The 24,831-nt window shown below is 42.2% G+C and overlaps 1 protein-coding gene across 2 annotated transcripts; it reads right to left on the bottom strand.

Annotated features, from left to right (window-relative positions):
- Nucleotides 1–419: 419 nt before the first annotated feature.
- On the bottom strand, nucleotides 420–16,444 carry PUS1 (pseudouridine synthase 1). 2 transcript variants are annotated; one of them, XM_075833011.1, is made up of 6 exons: nucleotides 16,340–16,444; nucleotides 14,082–14,366; nucleotides 7,432–7,569; nucleotides 6,017–6,119; nucleotides 4,535–5,226; nucleotides 420–1,110 (listed from the first exon to the last, which is right to left on the bottom strand). In XM_075833011.1, exons 2-6 carry the CDS (start codon nucleotides 14,298–14,300, stop codon nucleotides 1,060–1,062), a joined length of 1,203 nt encoding a protein of 400 aa, XP_075689126.1. In that variant the 5' UTR covers nucleotides 14,301–14,366; nucleotides 16,340–16,444; the 3' UTR covers nucleotides 420–1,059. The 2 variants fall into 2 exon arrangements, with proteins under 2 accessions (XP_075689126.1, XP_075689134.1); XM_075833019.1 differs by lacking the exon at nucleotides 16,340–16,444 and adding an exon at nucleotides 15,627–16,321.
- Between the last annotated feature and the right edge of the window lie 8,387 nt (nucleotides 16,445–24,831).

A 24,831-nucleotide genomic window follows, 5' to 3' on the forward strand; every position in this document is an offset into this window, starting at 1 on the left:
TATGTAGGCTTAGTCCCAGTTCTGGGTGTATGTGCAGCGTAGTTTCCCACCTTACAGAGGTCACCTTGTCGTGGCAGGTGGGCAAACACTTTTTGATCAAAATGTGCACCAAGAACCTTCCTATTATAAGTAGATTTAGCTTTAGTGCATATTTATTTATATTTAGTGATTTAGGTGGCATTAGTGTCGCAGTGTGCGGTCACCATTCTTTTTCTACGGGTAAGTACAGGCTTTTTTTTTTCCCCGCTGCAGATCTTGCGGCCAAAAAACTGCACCAGTCCGGAATTCCCTACGGGGTCAAGGGCGTATATACGGTGTTGTTTTGTGCAGCGTATCTGCCCTGTGTGAACATAGCCTAAATGTAGACATGTTTCTAAAACAAGGAGGCACAGAGCAGTGAATAAAACAAGAACCAGACATGATAAAATGATGAGTTTATTAAAAAGAAAAAAAATGGGCTTAATGTGATACAGCCTCTAGTCTTACATGATTTTGCAGTCCTGCATGTACTATTAAATCAAGGTTGTCCCCAGCATACATAATGCAATAGCAGCTGAGCTAGGCACATGAATTTACAATCAGATGGCATTCGTTTTTACAGCAAAGGTTGATTTCTTAAGCTTAAATACAGATTCGAGAAGGCAATGTTAAGTTGTTATTCCTTTACATTTATAATATATAGATATTTTATTATGAGACCACTTATCTTCAAATTACAAAACAGAAAAATCCCATACTGATCCATGGTGCCTTTTTAAATCCTTGGTGGCTTTTACTCGTTACATAATTTTTTTTAAATCTAACTCTTGTCAGACTTACATTATATGTGTTGTAACATATTTCTTTTGCTTATCCACAAGTATAAATCTCTTAATAGAGGGAAGAAAAAATAAAAAATAAAAAATAAAAAATAGCAGCATCCTGAAAGGAGGGTGGTATAAACACCAAGTGCCACAATAACATAGCCACTTATTGTTGTACACATTATTACATTTTCAATACACTTCCTGCAAGACATCTTTGTGGAATGTTGTAACAGGAGATTGGGCGAACCAGCATTCAGTCAGAGTCTCCGTCATCATCACTCTGCACGATCGACGTTGCTTCCTCCTATTAAAAAAAAGGTCCAGAATTAGAAAAAGCACACTAGAAAATGGAGAGATTTAATACATTTAAAGGGGTATTCCCATCTTAGACATTTATGGCATATCCACAGGATATGCCATAATTGTCTGGTAGATGCTGGTCCCAGCTCTGGGACTCGCAGGGGTTCTTGACCAAGTCTGGTGAGCTGGTCACTGCATCCAGTCAGAGAATTAGTGGAGAGATGGCTAGGATTACAGAAACAGCCGAATTCACTGTGCTACGCTCTTTAAGTAAATAGGAGTTATGAGGAAAGCGTAGCACAGCGTCATTTCCATAAATCCCATTCACACCTGTGGGAGTTATGGAAACAGCGGAGCACAACTAGCTACACCGTTTCCCGTAATCCCATCCACTTCTCCACCTGGATGCGGCCACGAGGCAGGGATGAGGTACCCCCGGGTCTTGAGCTGGATTGAGGTCCCAGATCTGGGATCCGCAACTATCAGGCATTTATAACATATCCTATGGATATGCCATAAAATTTATAATACGGGAATACCCCTTTAATAAATGGTACAGTTAATGTACAGGGTGGGCCATTTATATGGATACACCTAAATAAAATGGGAATTGTTGGTGATATTAACTTCCTGTTTGTGGCACATTAGTATATGGGAGGGGGGAAAAACAATGGTGTGCTTGGTTTTAACGTTACTTTATTCTTTCATGAGTTATTTACAAGCTTCTCTTTGTTTACAGCCATTGACATGTCGCAGAGGTTAACACGTGAGGAGCGGATAGAAATTGTGTTGATGTCTGGTGAACACAGTACCCGGGTCATTGCAGCAGATTTCAATGCAAGACACCCTACGAGACCACCCATCTCCCATGCTACAGTTTGCAAACTGCTTGCCAAGTTTCGTGAAACTGGTTCAGTGTTGGATTTGCCCAAATCTGGACGCATGAAAACTGTCACTAATGAAGAAACATCAGTGGCTGTCCTAGCTTCATTCAGCAAGAGCCCACAGCGTAGCACTCGCCGCATGTCACTGGAGAGTGGCATCAGTCGAACATCCCTTCGGCGGATATTAGCTACTCACAAATGGCACCCTTACAAACTCCAGCTGCAGCAGCATCTCAACGAGGATGACCCAGATTGGCGCACTGAATTTGCAGAATGGGCAAAACAAAAATTGGAACAGGACCCTCAGTTTACACAGAACATTTTGTTCAGTGATGAGGCAAACTTTTATGTGAATGGTGAAGTTAACAAACAAAACCACCGCTATTGGTCTGACACTAACCCACATTGGATAGATCCCTCCAAGACTGTTGGAACACAAAAATTGATGGTATGGTGTGGTATATGGGGTACAAAGATAGTGGGGCCATTCTTCATCAATGGAAACCTCAAGGCCACGGGATATCTGAAATTGCTACATGATGATGTGTTTCCCTCTTTATGCACTGAAGCTGGCACGTTCCCTGAGTTTTTCCAGCAAGATGGTGCACCACCACATTATGGGTGTCAGGTCCGAGCATTCCTACATGAACAGTTTCCTGGAAAGTGGATTGGTCGTCGTGGGCCAGTTGAATGGCCCCCTAGGTCTCCCGATCTGACCCCCTTAGACTTTTATCTTTGGGGTCATCTGAAGGCAATTGTCTATGCTGTGAAGATACGAGATGTGCAGCAACTGAAACTACGGATACTGGAAGCCTGTGCTAGCATTTCTTCTGCGGTGTTGCTATCAGTGTGTGAAGAGTGGGAGAAGAGGGTTGCAATGACAATCCAACACAATGGGCAGCACTTTGAACACATTTTATAAGTGGTCAGAAACTTGTAAATAACTCATGAAAGAATAAAGTAACGTTAAAACCAAGCACACCATTGTTTTTCTTGTGAAATTCTCGATAAGTTTGATGTGTCACATGACCCTCTTCCCATTGAAAAAACTAAAGTTGGATACAAAATGGCCGACTTCAAAATGGCCGCCATGGTCAACACCCAGCTTGAAAAGTTTCCCCCCTCCCATATACGAATGTGCCACAAACAGGAAGTTAATATCACCAACAATTCCCATTTTATTTAGGTGTATCCATATAAATGGCCCACCCTGTACAACATTCACAATTTCTGGTACCGAGGAAAAACAAAACAAAAAGTATGTCTGTTTTAGTAAATCTTTGTATTCCTCGTAAAAAAAACAAAACACTGGAGCATCTTTTCTACAACTCTTCATTGTGCCGCTCTTCTTCTTCTCCCTGGAAATGTATGGATAAACTGACATCTCGGCATTACCATTCCTTATGGTCTATAGGATGTGTCCCTACGTAATCAAACACAGTCAGCACGGATTGGACAGTGTAAGATTGTGTAAGGACACACCCCTCAACGGCTATGTGACCGTACAATTTGATAAGGTTCTCTTACAAATATTTCAATACAAGACTGGCAATCAGTTTGAATTGTAAACAAAAACTGCATCTGTTCAAGCACACAGTTCAGAAGTCAGCATTTAAATGTAAGCAGACAAATAACTTTCCAAACAACTTATGCTTATCTAATAGTAAACGGATATTGATCAACTTTGTAATTAATTTACTGTTAAACTTTAGTTTTATCAATGCTAAATTCATGTGAAGATACTGGCACTAGGTGTCTCGCTTCATGTAATCTGCTGTCCACCTCCGGTTGTCAAGCATTGGTTGTCTCTGGTTACAGACCAGTAGAGAGGGCTGCAAAAGGTGGGGGAGGAAGCAGAGAGAAACACACAGACGTGATGGTAAGATTTCTATGTCACCGCAGTGCTGGATTCTCAGCTACACTACTCATACTGCCTTATAATCTCCTCCATGCTGCTGGAGCTTCTATATATGTGATAGAGATAGGAGAGCAGGGTTCTCCTCTTCTATGTGTGCAGTGTATAGAAGACATGATAGCGGTTAGGCTCCACCCACTATCTCAGACAACTGAGAATTAGAGTTAGAGCCTGCAGAGGGGAAAACTGCTAATTAATGCAGAATACAAGTCATATAATGGCCAGAAACAGTGTTAATCCTCAAGTTTACACACATATGACAGCTTATTCGGAAAAGCTAGGTATGCTTTAAAAGATTATTAGTTTGCCAGCGTAGAGAAACCCCAAAACAGAAATGTTCAGAACCAGCATCTTAAGGGCTTATGCACACATCCGTATTACAGCTCCATTTTGTACAGAGCCGTAATAGAGCTGCCATAGAGATGCATGAGGCCTTTACTGTTCCTCCGTATACCTCCAATATCATATGAAGTCAGATTCCGTACTAATTTTTCATATTAAAAAAAAAAGGAATCGGGGCACCACACCGTTGAGATTTCAAATAATGTATATAGAACGAGTAAATTGTTTCAACTATCACTATGCCAACGCCAGGTAAGGAACATTGAAATAAAAAATTAATGGTTTACCTTATGATTGACCACATTCTGCTCTTGAGAAGATGCATTATAGTCATGAATGGATAAAGTGGCAAGCCAGCTTGCCGTGGACTTTTCTTCAATTTCAGTCTGAATAATTGTGGGATAGATGTGTGCTTTCTTAAAGGCCTCAATTTGTTCCTCCTCTTCTGCCCAGTCCAAAGACTCATGAAGACCATCATTCCCAAAACGCCTATTGTACTTCTCAAAGTGAACTTTCTCCAATACCAGACCGAGGCCTGGGGCTTTGGGTATGTCAACTTTTTCGTCTCCCCAGCTACGCTGCATTATAGATGGTGGAGCATATCCTTTCACCACTGCAATAACTAGTCCGATCATCTTGCGTATCTGATGCATCATGAAACTCTGACCTTTCACTTTAATGACAGCCAGCTCTAGGCCTCCCTGCAGAAAAGGCGGCTCACAATGCATCTCCATGATGTAACGCTTAGCACTAGGATCCCGAGGTCCTTTCTGGGATGTGAAATTATGGAAATTGTGTGTTCCTTTGTAAAGAGCAAGGAGTTCATTCACTTTATCTAAAGTTTCTTGGCCAAGTCGGAAGCTTCCATCCTGCAGATCGTGGTCTTTATGGGCAAAAGCAAAGGTAGGTAGGGTGTAGGAATAGGTACGAGCATCACACGAGTTCTTGGAGTTAAACCGCCCTGTAACTCGTTTCAAGCCTTTGATGAGAAAATCAAACTCATTAAATGTAAAGAAAATAAGGGTATGTTCACACGCAGTGTTTTCAGACGTAATTCGGGCGTTTTACGCCTCGAATTACACCTGAAAAAACGGCTCCATTGCGCCTACAAACATCTGCCCATTGCTTTCAATGGGTTTTACGGTGTTCTGTTCCCACGAGGTGTAATTTTACGCGTTGCTGTCAAAAGACGGCGCGTAAAAAGACGCCTGCGTCAAAGAAGTGCATGTCACTTCTTGGGACGTTTTTGGAGCCGTTTTTCATTGACTCCATTGAAAAGCAGGTCCAATAACGTCTGTAAAATACGCCGCGAAAAACGCGAGCAGTTACAAAAACGTCTGAAAATTAGGAGCGGTTTTCATGCGAAAACAGCTCCGTAATTTCAGACGTATTTTGCTACTGCGTGTGAACATACCCTAAGAAGTTTGGTATAAACAGGTTCAATTTTGGCATGTGCAGTTTATTAAGCAGAGAAGAATACTGAAAAAAAACCGGTATATTTAATCTGCATCAATACTCATATAGCCAACATCAAGGTATCGGAACTCCATATCTCCAAGTTCATAGATTCTATACTTTAACAAAACGTTGCCACAAATGCTATCGGGACAGGGTGCAATATGCAAAGAAATAGGGTGGGCATTAGAAGGTTATACCCAGTTCCTATGCCAGGCATTCTGCACCTTTCCATAATTACATAGCACTCGTGTCTTGCATATCACATCGGTTTACTTTAACAATAAGATACTTTCATACTACAAGGTACTTACCTATTATTCTGATGTGGGAAGGCAGATGATTGTTAATTTTTTCCACTATGTTGTCGATCAGCCACACCTTCAAAGACACAACTTGCCCAGCGGCAGAAACTCCCTAAAATATAAAATTAAGTGTTCTAGATTATTCTTATATTAACTATATGGACAAAAGTATTGGGACACCTACAGGAGCTTTAGACATTCAATTCTAAAACCATAGGCATTAACCCCTTAGTGACCACCAATACGCCTTTTCACGACAGCCCAATCAAAGTCCTGCACGGGTGTCCTGTGCAGGCTGGAGCGGGTGCTCAGCTGTCTGATGACAGCCGGGCTCCTGCTCCAACAGCCGCGTTCGAAGTTTACTTCAATCACAGCCGTTTAAGCCGTTAAATGCTGCGGTCAATAGCGACCGCGGCATTTAAATAATTTACAGAGAGAGGGAGCTCCTTCTCTCATCCATCGGCGGCCCACAAATGCAATCGCGGGCCTCCGGTGGGGTGTCATGGCAGCCTGATAAAGGCCCCCAGGTCTGCCCAGGGCTTATGCCTATTAGGACATGCCAGAGGCATGTCCTAATAGATTGCCTGTCAGTTTTACACCGACAGGCAATAATGCATTGTTATACTAAGTATACCAAAGCATTATAGCGGTGATCTGAAGATCGCACAGTGAAGTCCCCTAGTGAGACTAAAAAAAGAATAAATAGGAAATAAAAATGACAGTATAAAAGTGGTCTTATTTAGTAAAAAAAAGTGTTAAAAACAAATAAAATTACACATATATGGTATCGACGCGACCGTAAATGACCAAAACAATAAAGTTAATGTAATTTAAACCACGAATAATTTTAGTTCAAAAGGGTATTTATTGTGCAAAAGTCGTAAAACATAAAAAACCTCTACATATGTGGCATCGTCATAATCGTACCCACCCATAGAATAAAGGTAACGTGTTATTTACGCCGCAGAGTGAACGGCGTGAACTTAAAACGCATAGAACAATGGCGGAATTTCAGGTTTTTTTCTATTTCCCCCCCCCAAAAAAGTTAGGAATAGTTAATCAAAAAATTATATGTACCTCAAAATGGTGCAACTAATCCTGCAAAAAACAAGTCCTCATACAGCTAAGTTATAGCTCTTTGAATGAGACTATAGAAAAACTAAAAAAAAAAAAAAAAAAAAAAAAAGCAGCATGGTCATTAGGGCCTAAAATAGGCTGGTCACTAAGGGGTTAATATGGAATCTCAGGGCAATGATGGGGAACGAGTGTTCTGTGAATTGTATGTTTGGTGATCCTATTCAAACCCAAGAAGGCTATAGCAAAAGTGGAGAGGCAGCCATGGTGCGGTTTGTCGATTTTCATGATGTGCAGGGTTGTAGCATTTGAAAATAGACACAAAACAAAACTCCAGCTAGAAAACCCACCTTATCTGTGCGCGCACATCGCTGAAAGGACATCTTTTTCATCTCATCCGCATGATTCTCAGGGATACAGCATGACAGGACAAGTGCCTGCACAAGTTCATCCTCAATTGTTTTATACTGCGAAGAACCCACATTTCTCTGCAGAATAAGAGCGCCAAAATGTCAGCAAGGTGTAATACATTTATCCTAACAAACATATGGCACTTTAAACTTCAGTACAGCATCCACAAGCCCAAAATCTCCCCTTGGCCTGAGAATGATCTTCTCAGAACCCAGAGGATCAGGACTGGGTTTTTTTTTTTTTTTTTTTTTTTAGAGCTCTGCCTTGTGCCTTCCTCCTACAAATGACATCTTGGTGTTACCATTAGGGCAGATTCACACGAACGTTGCGTTTTTGCGCGCGCAAACAACGCGGCGTTTTGCGAGCGCAAAAACCATTTGACAGCTGCGTGTGTCATCCGTGTCTGATGCGCGGCTGCGTGATTTTCGCGCAGCCGGCATCATAGAGATGAGGCTTGTCGACACCCGTCACTGTCCAAGGTGCTGAAAGAGCTAAATCTTTCAGCACGCTCGACAGTGAATGCCGAACACAACAGCGAAAAACCTGTAAAAAAAAAAAGATAAAGTTCCTACTTACCGAGAACTTCCCGGCCGTTGCCTTGGTGACGCGTCTTTGGTGACGCGTCCTTGGTGACGCGCCTCTCTTGACATCGGGCCCCACCTCCCTGGATGACACGGCAGTCCAAGTGACCGCTGCAGCCTGTGATTGGCTGCAGCCTGTGCTTGGCCTGTGATTGGCTGGAGCTGTCACTTGAACTGAAGTGTCATCCCGGGAGGTCGGACTGCAGGAAGGAGACAGGAGTAATCGGTAAGTTAGAACTTCGGTTTTTTTTACAGGTTCATGTATTTTGGGATCGCAAGTCACTGTCCATGGTGCTGAAACAGTTTAACTCTTTCAGCACCATGCACAGTGAATGCCTCCCGACGTCGCGGACCGGAAATTTTTTGGCCGGGTTCGGCCAAAACGAGTTTGGCCGAACCCGGTGAAGTTAGCTTCGGTTGTCGGGGTTCGCTCCGCGCAAAGACACTCCGTTTGGATGCTTGGAAACAGAAAAACACGTGGTGCTTTTCTGTTTCCATTCATCCTTTTGTCAGCTCGTGCGCTGTTTCAGTCTGTTCGCACGGAAGTGCTTCCGTGCGACCTGCCTGGTTTTCACGCACCCATTGACTTCAATGGGTGCGTGATGCGTGAAATACGCAGAGTTATTGAACCTGTCGCGTATTTTGCGCAGCGAACAAACGCTGCGCAAAATACACGGACTGTGTTTACTGCCCCATAGACTTCTATAGGGCATTGCGTGCCGCGCGAAAACCACGCGCATTACACGCTGCCAAATCACGCTCGTGTGAATCCCCCCTTACACTAGTCCAGGGGCCTCAAGCTCGGCCGGGTAAATAGGCCGCACATAGAAAAAATGTGAAGTTAACGGGCCGCATTACTTTCAAATTTGATCCAATAAAAAATTATTGTTAATCAATTAGTTATTTGAACTACTATAACAATACTACATTACTGTAATACTACATTACTAGAAGGCCCTGTTCACACGGAGTATTTTGACAAGCTTATTGGAGTGGAAACCACTCCACAAAAATTCTGCAAAAACCGGCCGAAAATGTCTCCCATTGAAACCGCCTCGCGGGAGAAAGAAGGGACATGCCTTATCTTCTCGCGTTTACGCCTCTGACATCAATGGGAGGCAGAGAAAGCGTATTTCGCAACGTTTTTTGCCCGTAGCACTCAATGGCCATGGGCGAAAAACGCGGCGAACAACGTGCAGGAAGGACAAAATCTGCCTCAAAATCCCAGACGGAATTTTGAGGCACAATTTTCCTCCTGCAAAAAAACTCAGTGTGAACGAGGCCTTACACTACTACATTACTAGAATACTACATTACTATAATAACAATACTACATTACTATAATAACAATACTACTACATTACATTACTATAATAACAATACTACATTACTATAACACTACTACCACATTACTAGAACACTACTACCACATTACTAGAACACTACTACCACATTACTAGAACACTACTAGCACACTACTACCACATTACTACCACATTACTAGCACACTACTACCACACTACTACCACATTACTATAATAACAATACTACTACATTACATTACTAGCACACTACTACCACATTACTAGCACACTACTACCACATTACTAGCACACTACTACCACACTACTACCACATTACTATAATAACAATACTACTACATTACATTACTAGCACACTACTACCACATTACTAGCACACTACTACCACATTACTAGCACACTACTACCACATTACTAGCACACTACTACCACATTACTAGCACACTACTACCACATTACTAGCACACTACTACCACATTACTAGCACACTACTACCACATTACTAGCACACTACTACCACATTACTAGAACACTACTACCACATTACTAGAACACTACTACCACATTACTAGAACACTACTACCACATTACTAGAACACTACTACCACATTACTAGAACACTACTACCACATTACTAGAACACTACTACCACATTACTAGAACACTACTACCACATTACTAGAACACTACTACCACATTACTAGAACACTACTACCACATTACTAGAACACTACTACCACATTACTAGAACACTACTACCACATTACTAGAACACTACTACCACATTACTAGAACACTACTACCACATTACTAGAACACTACTACCACATTACTAGAACACTACTACCACATTACTAGAACACTACTACTACATTACTATAACACTACTACATTACATTACTATAACACTACTACATTACATTACTATAACACTACTACATTACTATAACACTACTACATTACTATAACACTACTACCACATTACTAGAACACTACTACCACATTACTAGAACACTACTACCACATTACTAGCACACTACTACCACATTACTAGGACACTACTACCACATTACTAGAACACTACTACCACATTACTAGAACACTACTACCACATTACTAGAACACTACTACTACATTACTAGAACACTACTACCACATTACATTACTAGAACACTACTACCACATTACTATAATAACAATACTACTACATTACTATAACACTACTACTACATTACTATAACAATTCTACATTACTATAACACTACTACTACATTACTATAATAATACTACATTACTATAACACTACTACTACATTACTATAACACTACTACTACATTACTATAATAATACTACATTACTATAACAATACAATACCACATTACTATAACAATACCACATTACTATGATAATACCGCTAGGCCAACGCTTAGGCCAGGGATTCCTCTGCTGGAGGATCCCCTGACGTCACTGTCCATAGACAGAAACGTCAGGGGATTCTCCTGGACCGGAATGTGAGCCGGAGTCCCAGAGCAGAGCATTAGTATAGGCTCTGTTCAGGACTGCTCTGCTCAGGAACTCTATAGGCTCTGCTCCAGGACTCCGGCTCTGGGGAAGCCCCTGACATCACGGTATATATGGACAGTGACTTCAGGGGCTCCTCCAGCAGAGGAATCCTCGGCCAAAGTGTCGGCAATTCTCTGGCTGGGGATTCCACTTCCAGAGCGAGTCTCAATGGCGCTATCTACAGTTAGGGTCTGTAGTGCTGTCAACAGGGTGGGCTGTGTGTGGCGCTTTCTACAGGGGGCTGTGTGGCGATTGCTCACCTACCACCAACAATCCAGCGTGGGAAAGGGACTGCGCTCTTTCATGATGTTATGAAGGAGCGCCTTTGTACTCCTCCGGCCTGCTCTCTCCTCTCCCGAAGGAGCTACGGTGATCCGTGGGCCTTAGATGACAGCCTCAGGAGCCACATGCGGCCCGCGTTTTTAAGACCCCTGCACTAGTCAAAGGGGTGTGTCCCAACAGTCAGTCTAGAAAAGGACACCCCCCGACAACTGGTAACACCCAGTTGTCAACTCATTTATACATTTCTAGGAGGAATAACAGAAACGTTACAACCCACAGTCCAAAAAACAAATTGCTCCAGAATCATTTTATGGAAATACAAGTATTTACTAATAACAGACTTCAGGGGAGTTGAAAATTCCTCTGTAATCTTATATTTGTATAATGAAGTTATGCAACTTTCTAATATACTTTGTGCTTCTATTCCATTAGACCATTCAAGAGCTCTGCTTGCTGTCAGTGAATTGTGGCATTCTTGTTTGTATCAAGACCGAAACCCCACACAGATCTAATTATTTTTTTTTAAACTATTGTAATGGTTCAGGCGAAAACAGCTCCTGAATTTCAGACGTAATTGCTCGTACTCGCGTTTTTCGCAGCGTCAATTAAAGGCAAGGTGTCGTGAATTTTTATTTTTTTTATATAATATTGCTTTTAGTATGTCATTAAAATAAATTGTATTTATTTGTGTTTTTGTGTTGTACTTTTTATTTTTTTCTTTCTTTTACTTCTCTATGGGGGCTGCCATTTTCTTTTTCATCTCTATGTGTCGATTAACGACACATACAGAGATGGAATACGGCAGCTACAGGGCATAGGAGTCAATGAACGGCTCCCATCCATTGCTTCTGCTCTCTGGCTCTGTACTGCGCAGACGCAGGTCAGAGTCACACAACAGATCAGCTGTTTGCAGGGAGAGAGCAGGCGCCATCATGAAGACCAGCTGCACTGCAAGTAAGGTCTGTGTCTCTGTCTGTCCCACTCTCTATCTCACAGACCGCCGCTCTCGTGACCCCCGACGGGACCCCCTATAGTCGTGCAGGACTCTGTATAAAGGACACATGATGTAACTGTCCTGGGAAAGCTGGGTGATAAACAATATGCCCGCTGTTAGTGTGGCACCCAGCTTTCCCAGACCCCTGAACGATAAATCTCTCTAGTTGTGCTGAGACTGAGAGGTTCATTAGTCACATCCCCAAACAGTCTCAGCACAACTAGAGAGATTTACCGTTCGGGGGTCTGGGAAAGCTGGGTGACCACCATTACTCCTCCTACTGGAGTGTGAGAGGTTCATAAGTCACATCCCCAAACATACTCCAGTAGGAGGGGCAATGGTGGTCACCCAGCTTTCCCAGAAGAGGATATAACCAGGAAAGGGCTGGATGGACGGGCTGAGGGTGCACAGGGTTTTTGGTGATCCCCCTCTGTCATGTGATCGGACCTAGGTTAGCGGTTCTGATGCAGACGTGGTTCATGTGACTAGAAATATGTCCATAACAAGAGATACAGGACAAGCCCTGCCCTCATGCTGTAGTTGTGTGGTTCTGTCTGCAGTGATGGCGGTGGGTGGCTGACACCCGCCTCCCCCATCGGGTCATCTCAGGACAGAAGGAGTGTCCGGATTGAGACACAGCACCGCACCTGTCTTCAGGTTGTGTCTGGTATTGCAGTTCAGCTCCATTGAAGTGAATAGGACAGAGCTGTAATACCACACACGACCTAAGGACAGGTGCGGCGCCATGTTTTCCTGGACGACCCCTTTAAGATTTTTCCCGTGTGTGGGGCAGAGCGGAGTGTGCACGGGCGCCGCTGATACTTCATAGCCGCTTATCAGCTGTTTTGAAGAATCACACACACACACACACACACACACACACACACACACACACACACACACACACACACACACACACACACACACACACACACACACACACACACACACACACACACATCCCCCTTTTCCTGGCTTGTAGGAGAGGGGATGAGATTCCCTCCCACATTTACAGCAACTGTGAGTCAGGTTGCTTTGCCTTATTCACCTTGCTGCAATTCTGGAAAGTGCCCCCCCCCCCCTGGTGGCCAACATGGGAAAACATGTCAAATTATTATTTAATTTGTAATACTTTTCACCATGTGGAAGAAAAAAAAAATACAGCGAAAAACGTAAAAAATATAATAGAAATAAGTAACGAAACTTAAAAAAAAAAAAAAAAAAAAAAAAAAAAAGGTTTCATTCGCGACACTTTCCCTTTAAGGACGTCATTGGAGCTGTTTTTCAATGGAGTCAATGAAAAATGGCTCCAATTACGTCTCAAGAAGTGACATGCACTTATTTGACGCGGGCGTCTTTTTACAGCGACGCGTAAAAAGAAAAGCCCGTGTGCACAGAACATCGTAACCCCATTGATTTCAATGGGCAGATGTTTGCAGGCAGTTTGGAGCCGTATTTTCGGACGTAATGCGAGGCTTAAACGCACGAATTACGTACGTAAATAGGACGTGTGAACATACCCTTACAATACTCTGCTAGCTAAAAACATCAGCAGAATAACTCACTCCTCTGTCCTGAGAGTTTGCAGTGTACCAGGGTAGGTAAAGGTCATCAGCCTTGAGTCTGCACATTACACTAGGATATGCTATAAATGTCTGATATTTTGTGTCCTGCGCTCCCCACCGTGCCTTTGGATCTGCCGAATCCTTAGTAGAAAGCAGAAATTACTGGACTTGTGGTGCTCTCCATATTAGCCTATGGGGAGTTATGCAAACAGGTGCACCCAACTAGGTCTATAATCAGAATACTATTTTACATGAAAGCGGGGAACACCTTTAATTATTTACCTGCATTCCATGGTAACCTTTTCCAGAGTATGCCATAAGCAGCACTACTTTCTTCTTTGGATGCTTCTTGTTCTGCTCTTCATGGTCCACTTTAAACCTCTTTGCATCATGTCCATTTTCCTCCACAGTCTCAGAGTCTTCTTGAAGACAAGATGATTTTCTAGTTTCTCCCCCAGCACTCGCTTGTTGTTTAGGCTCCTCAGTTAACAGGTCAGCCATGAGCAAAAGTTAGATGGGTTCCCGTAACAGGCAAAATGTATAAAACAGCAATGTTAGGAACCCTTCCTGTAAGATAGACACATAGTAGGAGACACTGTAAAAAAAATTGCACTCAATTTTGCACCCAAAACATATTGCGGTTGCAGAGGGGTAAATTGTACGGTTAGACTAATACACGAAAAACATTTACAATAATAATAATATACAGTGAAGATGCTTTTTGGAGCCTATTTAAGGTTTATATTAAAAGGCTGCATAATTTTATTATTGGCGACACTACAAGTGAAAGCAATCCGACCAAAACGGCAAATTCTTTCTTTTTGTCCAGCAAAACCCATCAGTAGGGCAGTAGGGTCATTACCAGGATACTGCTGATGGGCTTTACATCAGGATAGGTCTGCAGTCGGCTAGTTCCATAACAGCCATAACTGAGCTGCATTTCAACATCTGTATTATAGACACAAAACTCGGATACCCTCCAGTTCTACGAAAAAAACGCGTCATCATAGCACCGTAGACCCACATTGCAGAATCCGCAAGGGTTTGTCCTGGAAAGATAGATACTGGTCCTCAGCACTGGAGAGTGTTTTAATAGCATGGTTGGAATGTTTACTGAGGTTTACATGTTGTATAGTAAAAATCAATATGGGGCCCAATCCTTGTGCTTTTCAGACAACCACAATGGGCCATTAATAAATAAATGGAATGCCCGTAAACTGGAACTTAAAAGAAAAAAAAACTAGAAGTCAAAGGTTATGTAGACCTTTGAAACCATTTTTTGCTTTCTTTTTTTTAAAATAATAAAACAGTCTATCAGTGAATTTGGTGCAACTTTCTAAATACTTTTTATTAAAAATTGTTACTTTTTGAATAACCGCTGCTTTATATCCTGTATACAGAGCAGCTGTATCTAGCGCTGAGACCTGTATCCGTTGTGTCAGCGGCACTGATGGGTTCAGTGTCAGCGGGTCCTGCGTGTCTCTGACACTATGAATCGAGCTTTTATCGATCACATCTAAGTTTATAACTTAGATGTGATCGATAACCGGTGGATCCCTGCAGGACCCGCTGACACTGAACCCATCAGTGTCGCTGACACAACGGATACAGGTCTCAGCGCTAGATACAGCTGCATCTCAAAAAGGAAAAATTAGTTTTAATAAAAAGTATTTCGAATGTTGCAGAAAACACACGGATACACGTTGGTTAGCAGATCCCGCATATTTCAGGATCTGCTGACAATGTAAAGAGGTTTTCAGAACCCCTCAAATTAGAAGCCAATTGCTGCACAATGTTAAAAATGTGAATAATTTGTATTATACTTACTGTTAGAATCCCACGCCGTCAGTATTTAAAAGTTCTTGTCGTCGTGGTAGTTTGATGATGGTTTTTCCGTGGAAACGTGACTGTGGCAGCCAGTTGCTGGCAACAGCAGTGACGTCTTGTCCCTAGTGAGCGTGTGGCCCCTTTTTTGTGGGGACATAATACGCTCTTTGAATGTCTGACAAACAGTCCCCCAAGAAGAATCGGTCAGATCAGATTTTTTACTGTCTGATGTCAGTTTCCCCCAGAGATAAGAGAATAAGATGTCTGACTGCTACCTATCCCCTGTATTACTGAATAGGGTACTTGTGGGCGACAGCGGTCGGGACAGATAAATTATAGGCGTGAGGCGTAACGCAATCCTTGACTAGACGACCCAAAAACGTGATTTTTAATGATTTTGGTTATGTGCATGACTGGTCCCCACGGAGCTACTCGTGCACGCACTTCAATAACCGTATTACGGACGCGACACCAGGTACCAGTCTTTATCTACTGAACCGAACTTAGAACAAATTGACATGTGTTTTCATATTACTAGATGTGTCATGAACCTATGATTGGCATGTGCAGATCACGTAGCACACCTAGCCTTCCTGCAGCCTATTACACATAGCCTTGGTTGGATAATCGATACATCAGTGACATAAAGAATGGCTACGACCTCAATACTCTCCTTACAGAAGCTGAACACCTGACATAATATCAGCTCTAACCTGCGGAGGATACGTGCACCCGACCCGTCCAGCTTGTGCTCTGTATCCGGCTTCAACACGTGGGGACGAGCGCTTGTCTCCAGCCCTGAGCGCTACAGCTGCCGATGAGGGTCAAAATCCAGCAGTATTACCAGCAGCGCGATGTGACATAGACGTGACTATCTATGGTATCCACGAACTGCTTATCACAACGTAAGAGCTCCCCCTGCTGGCACATCTACTGATCCTACTTGTTATTACACCTCTGCTATACTCAAAGGTCTAATTTAAACTTCGCAGTTTGTTGTCGTTTTTTTCATTTGTTTCTAGTCAAAATTGGGAATTAATCCCAACAGGTTAAGTATAAAGTTTTTCTTAATGCTTGTGCTCCTTTTTTGGGCCGTGGCTTTTGGTTAAAAAAAAATCTGCAAGCAAAGACTGCATCAAAATGCAATGAGAACTGGGCCATTGACCAAGTAAGGCTATGTTCACACCTTCTTCCCATATGTCAGACGTACATTTTTCTAGAAAATCCAAAATGGTATATACAAACGTATATTGTAACATACAAATAGCTGTCCATAGTGCAGACATATTTTCAAAGGGTCTTCTTGGCCCAGGTTTACATCTGGATACTGTTCTGCTTTTTTTTAGCTGCACTGAAAAGTTAGGCTACAGAACTTAAGGAGACAGCATATTGTTTTCATTTTTCTCTGTTATGACCTCAGCTGCCATGACAACCCATCGGCACCCTGTGACTGCGTCGCGGGGGCGCCAGTGGCATGACAGTGGGAGCGCCTTTCCTCTGTTAAACTCCTTAGGTGCCACAGTCTTTATTGACTGGTGGTATCTAAGGAGTTAAACAACCGGGATCAGCCATTAGAGCAGAATGTCCGCTGTAATTTACCGGACTTTCCCGTACTGCCCGCACCATCACCATGAAGTAATTGTACAGTGTTTCGCGGGACTGACCCACTCTGTGATGTACTATCACGCCATGGGGCAGGAAGGGGTTAAAGGGGCTGTGCATGATTAGAAAAACCACCACGTCTGTGCATGGGCTGCATCTGGTATTGAAGTTCGCACCCAATTCACTTGAATGGGGACAAGCTGCAATACCAAACTCAGCTAATAGACAATAGTGGCGCTGTAGCTAAGACAACCGCTTTAAAAGCTATGTCCACCTTGGCGAAAAAAAAAAGCATTGCTTCAATGCAATGAAAAATGAACTCTGCAGTAGGCCTTTTGCTCTTTCTGAAGGTATTGTCTTAATGGACTGAGGAGTCAGAACCTGGAGGTAAGATGTCACAGAACTCAACAATCAGGAAACACTATGGGACAGATGAGTGAAGACCCTGATCTGTCAGTGTGGTTCACAAGATCAGGAACCTAAACCGGATGAGTCAGGGGTTCAAGTGTAAAGACATAGGGGTAAAAGAAGGACAAACCATAATGTGCCAGTAAAGTGCAGAACTCAAGACTCATAAGGCTCCCTTCACTTCCCGTTTATCATACTAGGTTTGATTTATACGCCGGGAAAAGCCCCCGATGTATATGTTAAATGTAGGCTGTAACGGAATGACCCTGTTCATGGCGTGTATGTTAAATAGACACCATTATAGTCTATAAGTGACGGGTGCTACAGTTAGGCATCCGTGTAACCTATCCGTCACCCATAGACTATAATGGTATCAGTTTAAATTGCCAAGAAACTGAAGATTTCCTACAACGGTGTGTACTACTCCCTTCAGAGGACAGCACACACAGGCTCTAACCAGAGTAGAAAGAGAAGTGGGAGGCCCCGCTGCACAACTGAGCAACAAGACAAGTACATTAGAGTCTCTAGTTTGAGAAATAGACGCCTCACAGGTCCTCCACTGGCAGCTTCATTAAATAGTACCCGCAAAACGCCAGTGTCAACGTCTACAGTGAAGAGGCGACTCCGGGATGCTGGCCTTCAGGGCAGAGTGGCAAAGAAAAAGCCATATCTGGGACTGGCTAATAAAAGGAAAATATTAATATGGGCAAAAGCACACAGACATTGGACAGAGGAAGATTGGAAAAAAGTGGTATGGACAGACGAATCGAAGTTTGGGGTGTTTGGATCACACAGAAGAACATTTGTGAGACGCAGAACAACTGAAAAGATGCTGGAAGAGTGCCTGACGCCATCTGTCAAGCATGGTGGAGGTAATGTGATGGTCTGGGGTTGATTTGGTGCTGGTAAAGTGGGAGATTTGTACAAGGTAAAAGGGATTTTGAATAAGGAAGGCTATCACTCCATTTTGCAACGCCATGCCATACCCTGTGGACAGCGCTTGATTGGAGCCAATTTCATCCTACAACAGGACAATGACCCAAAGCACACCTCCAAATTATGCAAGAACTATTTAGGGAAGAAGCAGGCAGCTGGTATTCTATGTGTAATGGAGTGGCCACCGCAGTCACCAGATCTCAACCCCATAGAGCTGTTGTGGGAGCAGCTTGACCGTATGGTACGCAAGAAGTGCCCATCAAGCCAATCCAGCTTGTGGGAGGGGATTCTGGAAGCATGGGGTGAAATTTCTCCCGATTACCTCAGCAAATTAACAGCTAGAATGCCAAAGGTCTGCAATGCTGTAATTGCTGCAAATGGAGCATTCTTTGACGAAAGCAAAGTTTGAAGGAGAAAATGATTATTTCAAATAAAAATCATTATTTCTAACCTTGTCAATGTCTTGACTATATTTTCTAGTCATTTTGAAACTCATTTGACAAATATAAGTGTGAGTTTTCATGGAAAACACAAAATTGTCTGGGTGACCCCAAACTTTTGAACGGTAGTGTATATATGTCATGAAAAGCCCATGACGTATACGTTTAAGTTATGCCTGTGATGTATCCTATACAGTATATGTCATCCATAGGATTCCATGTTAAAAAAAAAGCATTGCCTACTAAGCTATTCCATCCTACAAATAAAAGGTATATTGCAGTATACCAGCATGACTGAGGGCGAAAGCACACGTTTATCGTGTATTCCGGGAGTGTTCCTGACTTACACGCTAAAAATAGGGCATAAACGTGGTGTGAAGGGGGCCTAACAGTGAAACCAGTAAAGTCCCTTAACCCTGAAGAAGCTTCTCACTAGACCCACAAAGGAGCCAGGATTCATAGTATTTGCATTAGGAGTCCTAAGATTTTCAACAGGACCCAAAACTCTGAATACAGGAAATTACAGTTGAACATCTATTCCTTGGTGCATTGTGAGACCCATTCATCCATAGTCAACAATGAGAGGACTGTGCTACAGTCCCTGAAGGTTTTGCTTTGTCATGAGTTAGGAGCCAAGGACCTGGAGACATGGCAAAGCTGTAACATGAGTCAAGATCCTCAATGCTGAAGAAACAATTCACTGGACTCAAAAGTCAGAAACCAAAGCGCAGGAATGGCGCAGCTTGGGACTGTGGATTAAGTACTCAAAACTGGTCTAAGGAGTGAGGGGGGGTCAGGATTTAGTATTAGTAAATATATTTTATTTTCTATCAAACAGGGATATTTGTAAGATGTCTTTAAAAAATGTAAGTGCTAAGATTGCCCACTACACAGCCCCCAAAATACAGTTGGGGGATCAGTACACTGCTTAGGTTAGAGCTCCAGTGGGGACAGGGACTGATATGAGTGGTGACAATCCCTGTACAGCGCTCCAGAATACGTTGGCGCTATAAAAGCTACAGAAATAATAATGGGAGTTATTTACATCTCTATGCGATCTACCTAGTGGCGGATGCAGAATTTTTTTATTTAACTCTTCAGCAGGAAGCAGAAGATTTGGACCTCAGTGTTAAAAAAATGGGAGTTTTAAAGGGGTTGTCCCAAGTTGATAAATGGAGCTATAAAGCTCCCCCATGTAAAAATAAGAAGAATTCTAATTACCTGTCCGTCGTCCAGCGATGTCGTTTTCTTGATATCGTTGATTGAAGTTGCGGTCGGTCCCTCTTTGTATCCTGCTCGTTGCCTAGGTTCCCGGACACCGCTATTTACCTTTAGCGGTGGCCGCGCATGCGTAATGACATCCTCTGCGCCCTGAGCAGAGGATGTCATTTGCTCGTGAACGCGCATCTCGGCGCATGCGCAGAAGATGCAGTGGAAGGCACCCGTCGCAAGGAGAAGTCTGCGCTCCGCTAATGGTAAGTGTGTATATGTTTGTGTGTGTGTCTGTGTATATATGGGTGTGTTTGTGCATGTGTATATGTTTGTGTGTTTTTGTATATGTGTGTGTTTGTGTATATGTGTGTGTTTGTGTATATATGGGTGTTTGTGTATATGTGTGTGTTTGTGTATATGTGTGTGTTTGTGTATATGTGTGTGTTTGTGTATATGTTTGTGTGTATATGTTTGTGTGTTTGTGTATATGTGTTTGTGTGTATTTGTGTGTATGTTTGTGTGTATGTGTTTATGTAATATATGGGTGTGTGTTTATATGTGTTTGTGTATATGTTTGTGTATGGTTGTTTGTGTGTGTGTAGGTGAGTATAAGTATCGGTATTGTTCACATTGATAACTTTTTTTTATGTTGTTGCAGATTTTGATGTACCGATTGGACTACATCTTCGATTCGTTGGACTACTGCGTAGATCTACGTTTTTTGAAAATTTTAATAAAATGGTTAACGAGGGTTTTGTTGGGGATTTCTTATTTCAATAAAAAAAAATTGTCTTTGTGTTTTTTTTTTAAACTTTATTAGTGCCTAGATAATGGTAGTTGGCTGATTGACAGCGTCCATTATAAAGGTGGTACTTAGTGTTAGCCGGTGCAGAGGCTAGCACTAACCACCCATTATTACCCCGGTACCCACCACCACCAGGGGTGCCGGGAAGAGCTTGGTACGATCCAGTACCCGACCATCTGTTGCGATGGTCGGGTACTGGGGCGGCCGTAGGCTGGTATTATGAGGCTGGGAAGGGCCAAAAACAGTGGACCTTCCCACCCTTGTAATGCTAGGCTGCTGCTGCTGTGTTGTATCGGGCTGGTTATAAAAATGTAGGGGACCCCCACGTCGTTTTTTTTTAAAATTTAACAATAGACGTTGGGTCCCCCACATTTTTAATAACCAGCCATATACAAGGCCGCAGCAGCCTGGCATTACACGGGTGGGAGGGGCCACTGGTTTAGTACATTCCCAGGCTAATAACACTGTGTTTGTGGCTGGTTATGATAAATTGGGTGGAACCCCATGTCTTAATAAAAATAATAAATAAATAATAAAAAAAAAATGACGTGGGGTCCCCCCCATTTTTTATAACCAGCCAGATACAACACAGCAGCAGCAGCCTAGCATTACAAGGGTGGGAAGGTCCACTGTTTTTGGCCCTTCCCAGCCTCATAATACCAGCCTGCGGCCGCCCCAGGGCCCGACCATCACAACAGATGGTCGGGTACTGGATCGTACCCAGCTCTTCCCGGCACCCCTGGTGGTGGTGGGTACCGGGGTAATAATGGTGTTTAGTGTTAGGCTCTGTACCGGCTAACACTAAGCCTCCCCTTAGTAATGGACCTTGTCACTCAGACAGCGGCCATTACTAAAGTGATAGTAATAAAACTTTAAAATAAAACACAAAGATATAGATAAAATATTTTATTGAAATAAAGCACCCCCAACACAACCCTCATTAACCATTTTATTGATGAAAAAAAAAGCGTCATCTAAGTAGTCCTCGAAACCGAAGTAGTCCAAACACCAAACCTGTAAAAAATCAAAAATATAAGAAAATAAAATGAAATAAAACATGTCGTAGGCTTAGTTTCACTTTCATGTGTGATACTGACTGTTATACCATGTATAGAAGCCTGCGGCAAAGTTGGCTTAGATACAGGGCGCCAGCAGGCAGTATCATACATGGCCATACAGACATTTATACAAACAAACATACATGTACATATACACATACAAACATAACATACATACATACATGCAAACATACATACATGCAAACATACATGCACATATACACATACAAACATGACAACATACATACAAGCAAACATACATGCAAACATACATAAATGCAAACATACATGCATACATACATGCAAACATACATACATGCAAACATACATACATGCAAACATACATGCACATATACACATACAAACATGACAACATACATACAAGCAAACATACATGCAAACATACATACAAGCAAACATACATGCAAACATACATAAATGCAAACATACATGCATACATACATGCAAACTTACATACATGAAAACATACATGCACATATACACATACAAACATGACAACATACATACAAGCAAACATACATACAAGAAAACATACATACAAGCAAACATACATACAAGCAAACATACATACAAGCAAACATACATACAAGCAAACATGCATACAAGCAAACATACATACATACATACATGCAAACATACATGCACATATACACACACAAACATGACAACATACATACAAGAAAACATACATACAAACATACATGCAAGCAAACATACATACATGAAAACATACATACATGAAAACATAAATACATGCAAACATACATGCACATATACACATACAAACATGACAACATACATACATGAAAACATACATACAAGCAAACATACAAGCAAACATACATACAAGCAAACATACATACATGCAAACATACATACATGCAAACATACATGCAAACATACATACATGCAAACATGCACATACAAACATGACCATACAAACATGACAACATACATACATACAAGAAAACATACATACATACAAACATACATACATGCAAACATACATACATACATACATGCAAACATGACAACATACATACAAGAAAACATACATACATGCAAACATACATACATGCAAACATACATGCACATATACACATACAAACATGACAACATACATACATACAAGCAAACATACATACAAGCAAACATACATACAAGCAAACATACATACAAGCAAACATACATACAAGCAAACATACATACATACATACACATACAAACATGACAACATACATACAAGAAAACATACATATACATACATACATGCAAATATACACATACATGACAACATACATACAAAAATAAACTCACCTAAGACGTTCCCACGAAGAGCTGAAAGGTCCCGTCACTTTTCTTCTCCCATTCACAATAACATAGCGGTGGGCGCAGATGACGTAATCACGTGTGCCTGATATGATTACGTCATCAGCGCCACAACGCATTGTTACTATGAATGCGAGCGGCGCCAAGAAGAAGGAAGATGGCAAGTGACGGGACCGTTCAGAGCGCCGTTAGAACGTCTTAGGTGAGTTTATTTTTTTAATATATTTTTAGTTGTTCGCCGGGTGCTGATGCAGCATGTAGTGACAGGGGGGGGAGAGAAAAGTTGTTTGCCGAAACGGGGTGAATGTAGTGTAGTGTAGTGTAGTGTAGTGTAATGTAATGTAGTGTAGTGTAGTGTATTGTAGGGTTGATGACATTCACGGTAAGTTCGTCTCAATCGGGCTTACCATGCCCGCTTGAGACGAACATTCTCCCGATGTTGCTAGAACTACAGTATCTAGCAACATCGGGAGCGCGCACACTGCAGAGCGGAGCGGCTTGATTGACATCGAGCCGCTCACGCCCCTTTTTAGAAAAGATAACCAGCACTTGCTGAGTTATCAAGTGTAAAAAAAAGGCACTTAGGAAATGAATTTTTAAATTTTTTTAACAGCAAATGTTTTAAAATTCATTTCCTGCTTAGAATGTTTAAAAAAAAAAATTGTAGTCAACTTGGGACAACCCCTTTAACCTCTATAAAAATATATGGCATTCTTTCGGCATGTCAGGATTACAAGAAACAACTGCCTGCAATGCAATACCAGACACCGTGCACCGACACTATCTGGAAAAACTAGAAAGGGGGCTACTGCACTCCAAGTTCTGCAGCCCTGTCGTGCCTAAGGGCTTATTCACACGAACAGGTGTCAAATCGGCCATGAAAAACTGCCATTTTTCACCCGTGTGGGACCCGAGTTCACAGATCCCTCATAGACTGGAGCCTATTGAGGGATCTGTGAAAACTGGCAAAATTAGGATATGTCCTATTTTTTCACAGGGTCCATTAAAAAAACGCCAGTGTGAATAGCCCCGTAGAAGTGCAATGATTTTAATGCAGTCATGTGAAAGCTATTAAAAAAAAACGGCTGTCACATGGCCGATTATCCCGTTCGTGCGAATAAGCCCTTATGTCACAACACGTACACTTTCATTTCTTTTACCTTTTAATTCGGTTGATGTGATATCCAACCTAAATATTCTTGTCCTGGTAACTTCATCTCGGCCAAGTAGCTTTGCCTCTTGGGACAGTAGATCCACCTCTGCACTCACGTTGAGTCATGCATTTTTATGGGCCACAATGTCAGAATATATCTGTCTTCGCACATAGACACACGGATATAGTCATTGTCTAGACCCCAGCGTTCATTTTAGTTTTTTAATAAGCACACGGTCAG

The sequence above is a fragment of the Rhinoderma darwinii genome, chromosome 1 (genome assembly GCF_050947455.1).
Source record: "Rhinoderma darwinii isolate aRhiDar2 chromosome 1, aRhiDar2.hap1, whole genome shotgun sequence".
Classification (NCBI taxonomy): domain Eukaryota; kingdom Metazoa; phylum Chordata; class Amphibia; order Anura; family Rhinodermatidae; genus Rhinoderma; species Rhinoderma darwinii.

Excerpts from the sequence above, each read along its gene's own strand:
- PUS1 (XM_075833011.1), bottom strand. The coding sequence starts at position 14,300 with ATGGCTGACCTGTTAACTGAGGAGCCTAAACAACAAGCGAGTGCTGGG. Across the intron at positions 7,570-14,081 it reads AAGGTTACCATGGAATGCAG|AGAAATGTGGGTTCTTCGCA; the intron begins GTAAATAATTAA and ends CTTATTCTGCAG. Across the intron at positions 6,120-7,431 it reads GATGTGCGCGCACAGATAAG|GGAGTTTCTGCCGCTGGGCA; the intron begins GTGGGTTTTCTA and ends TTTATATTTTAG.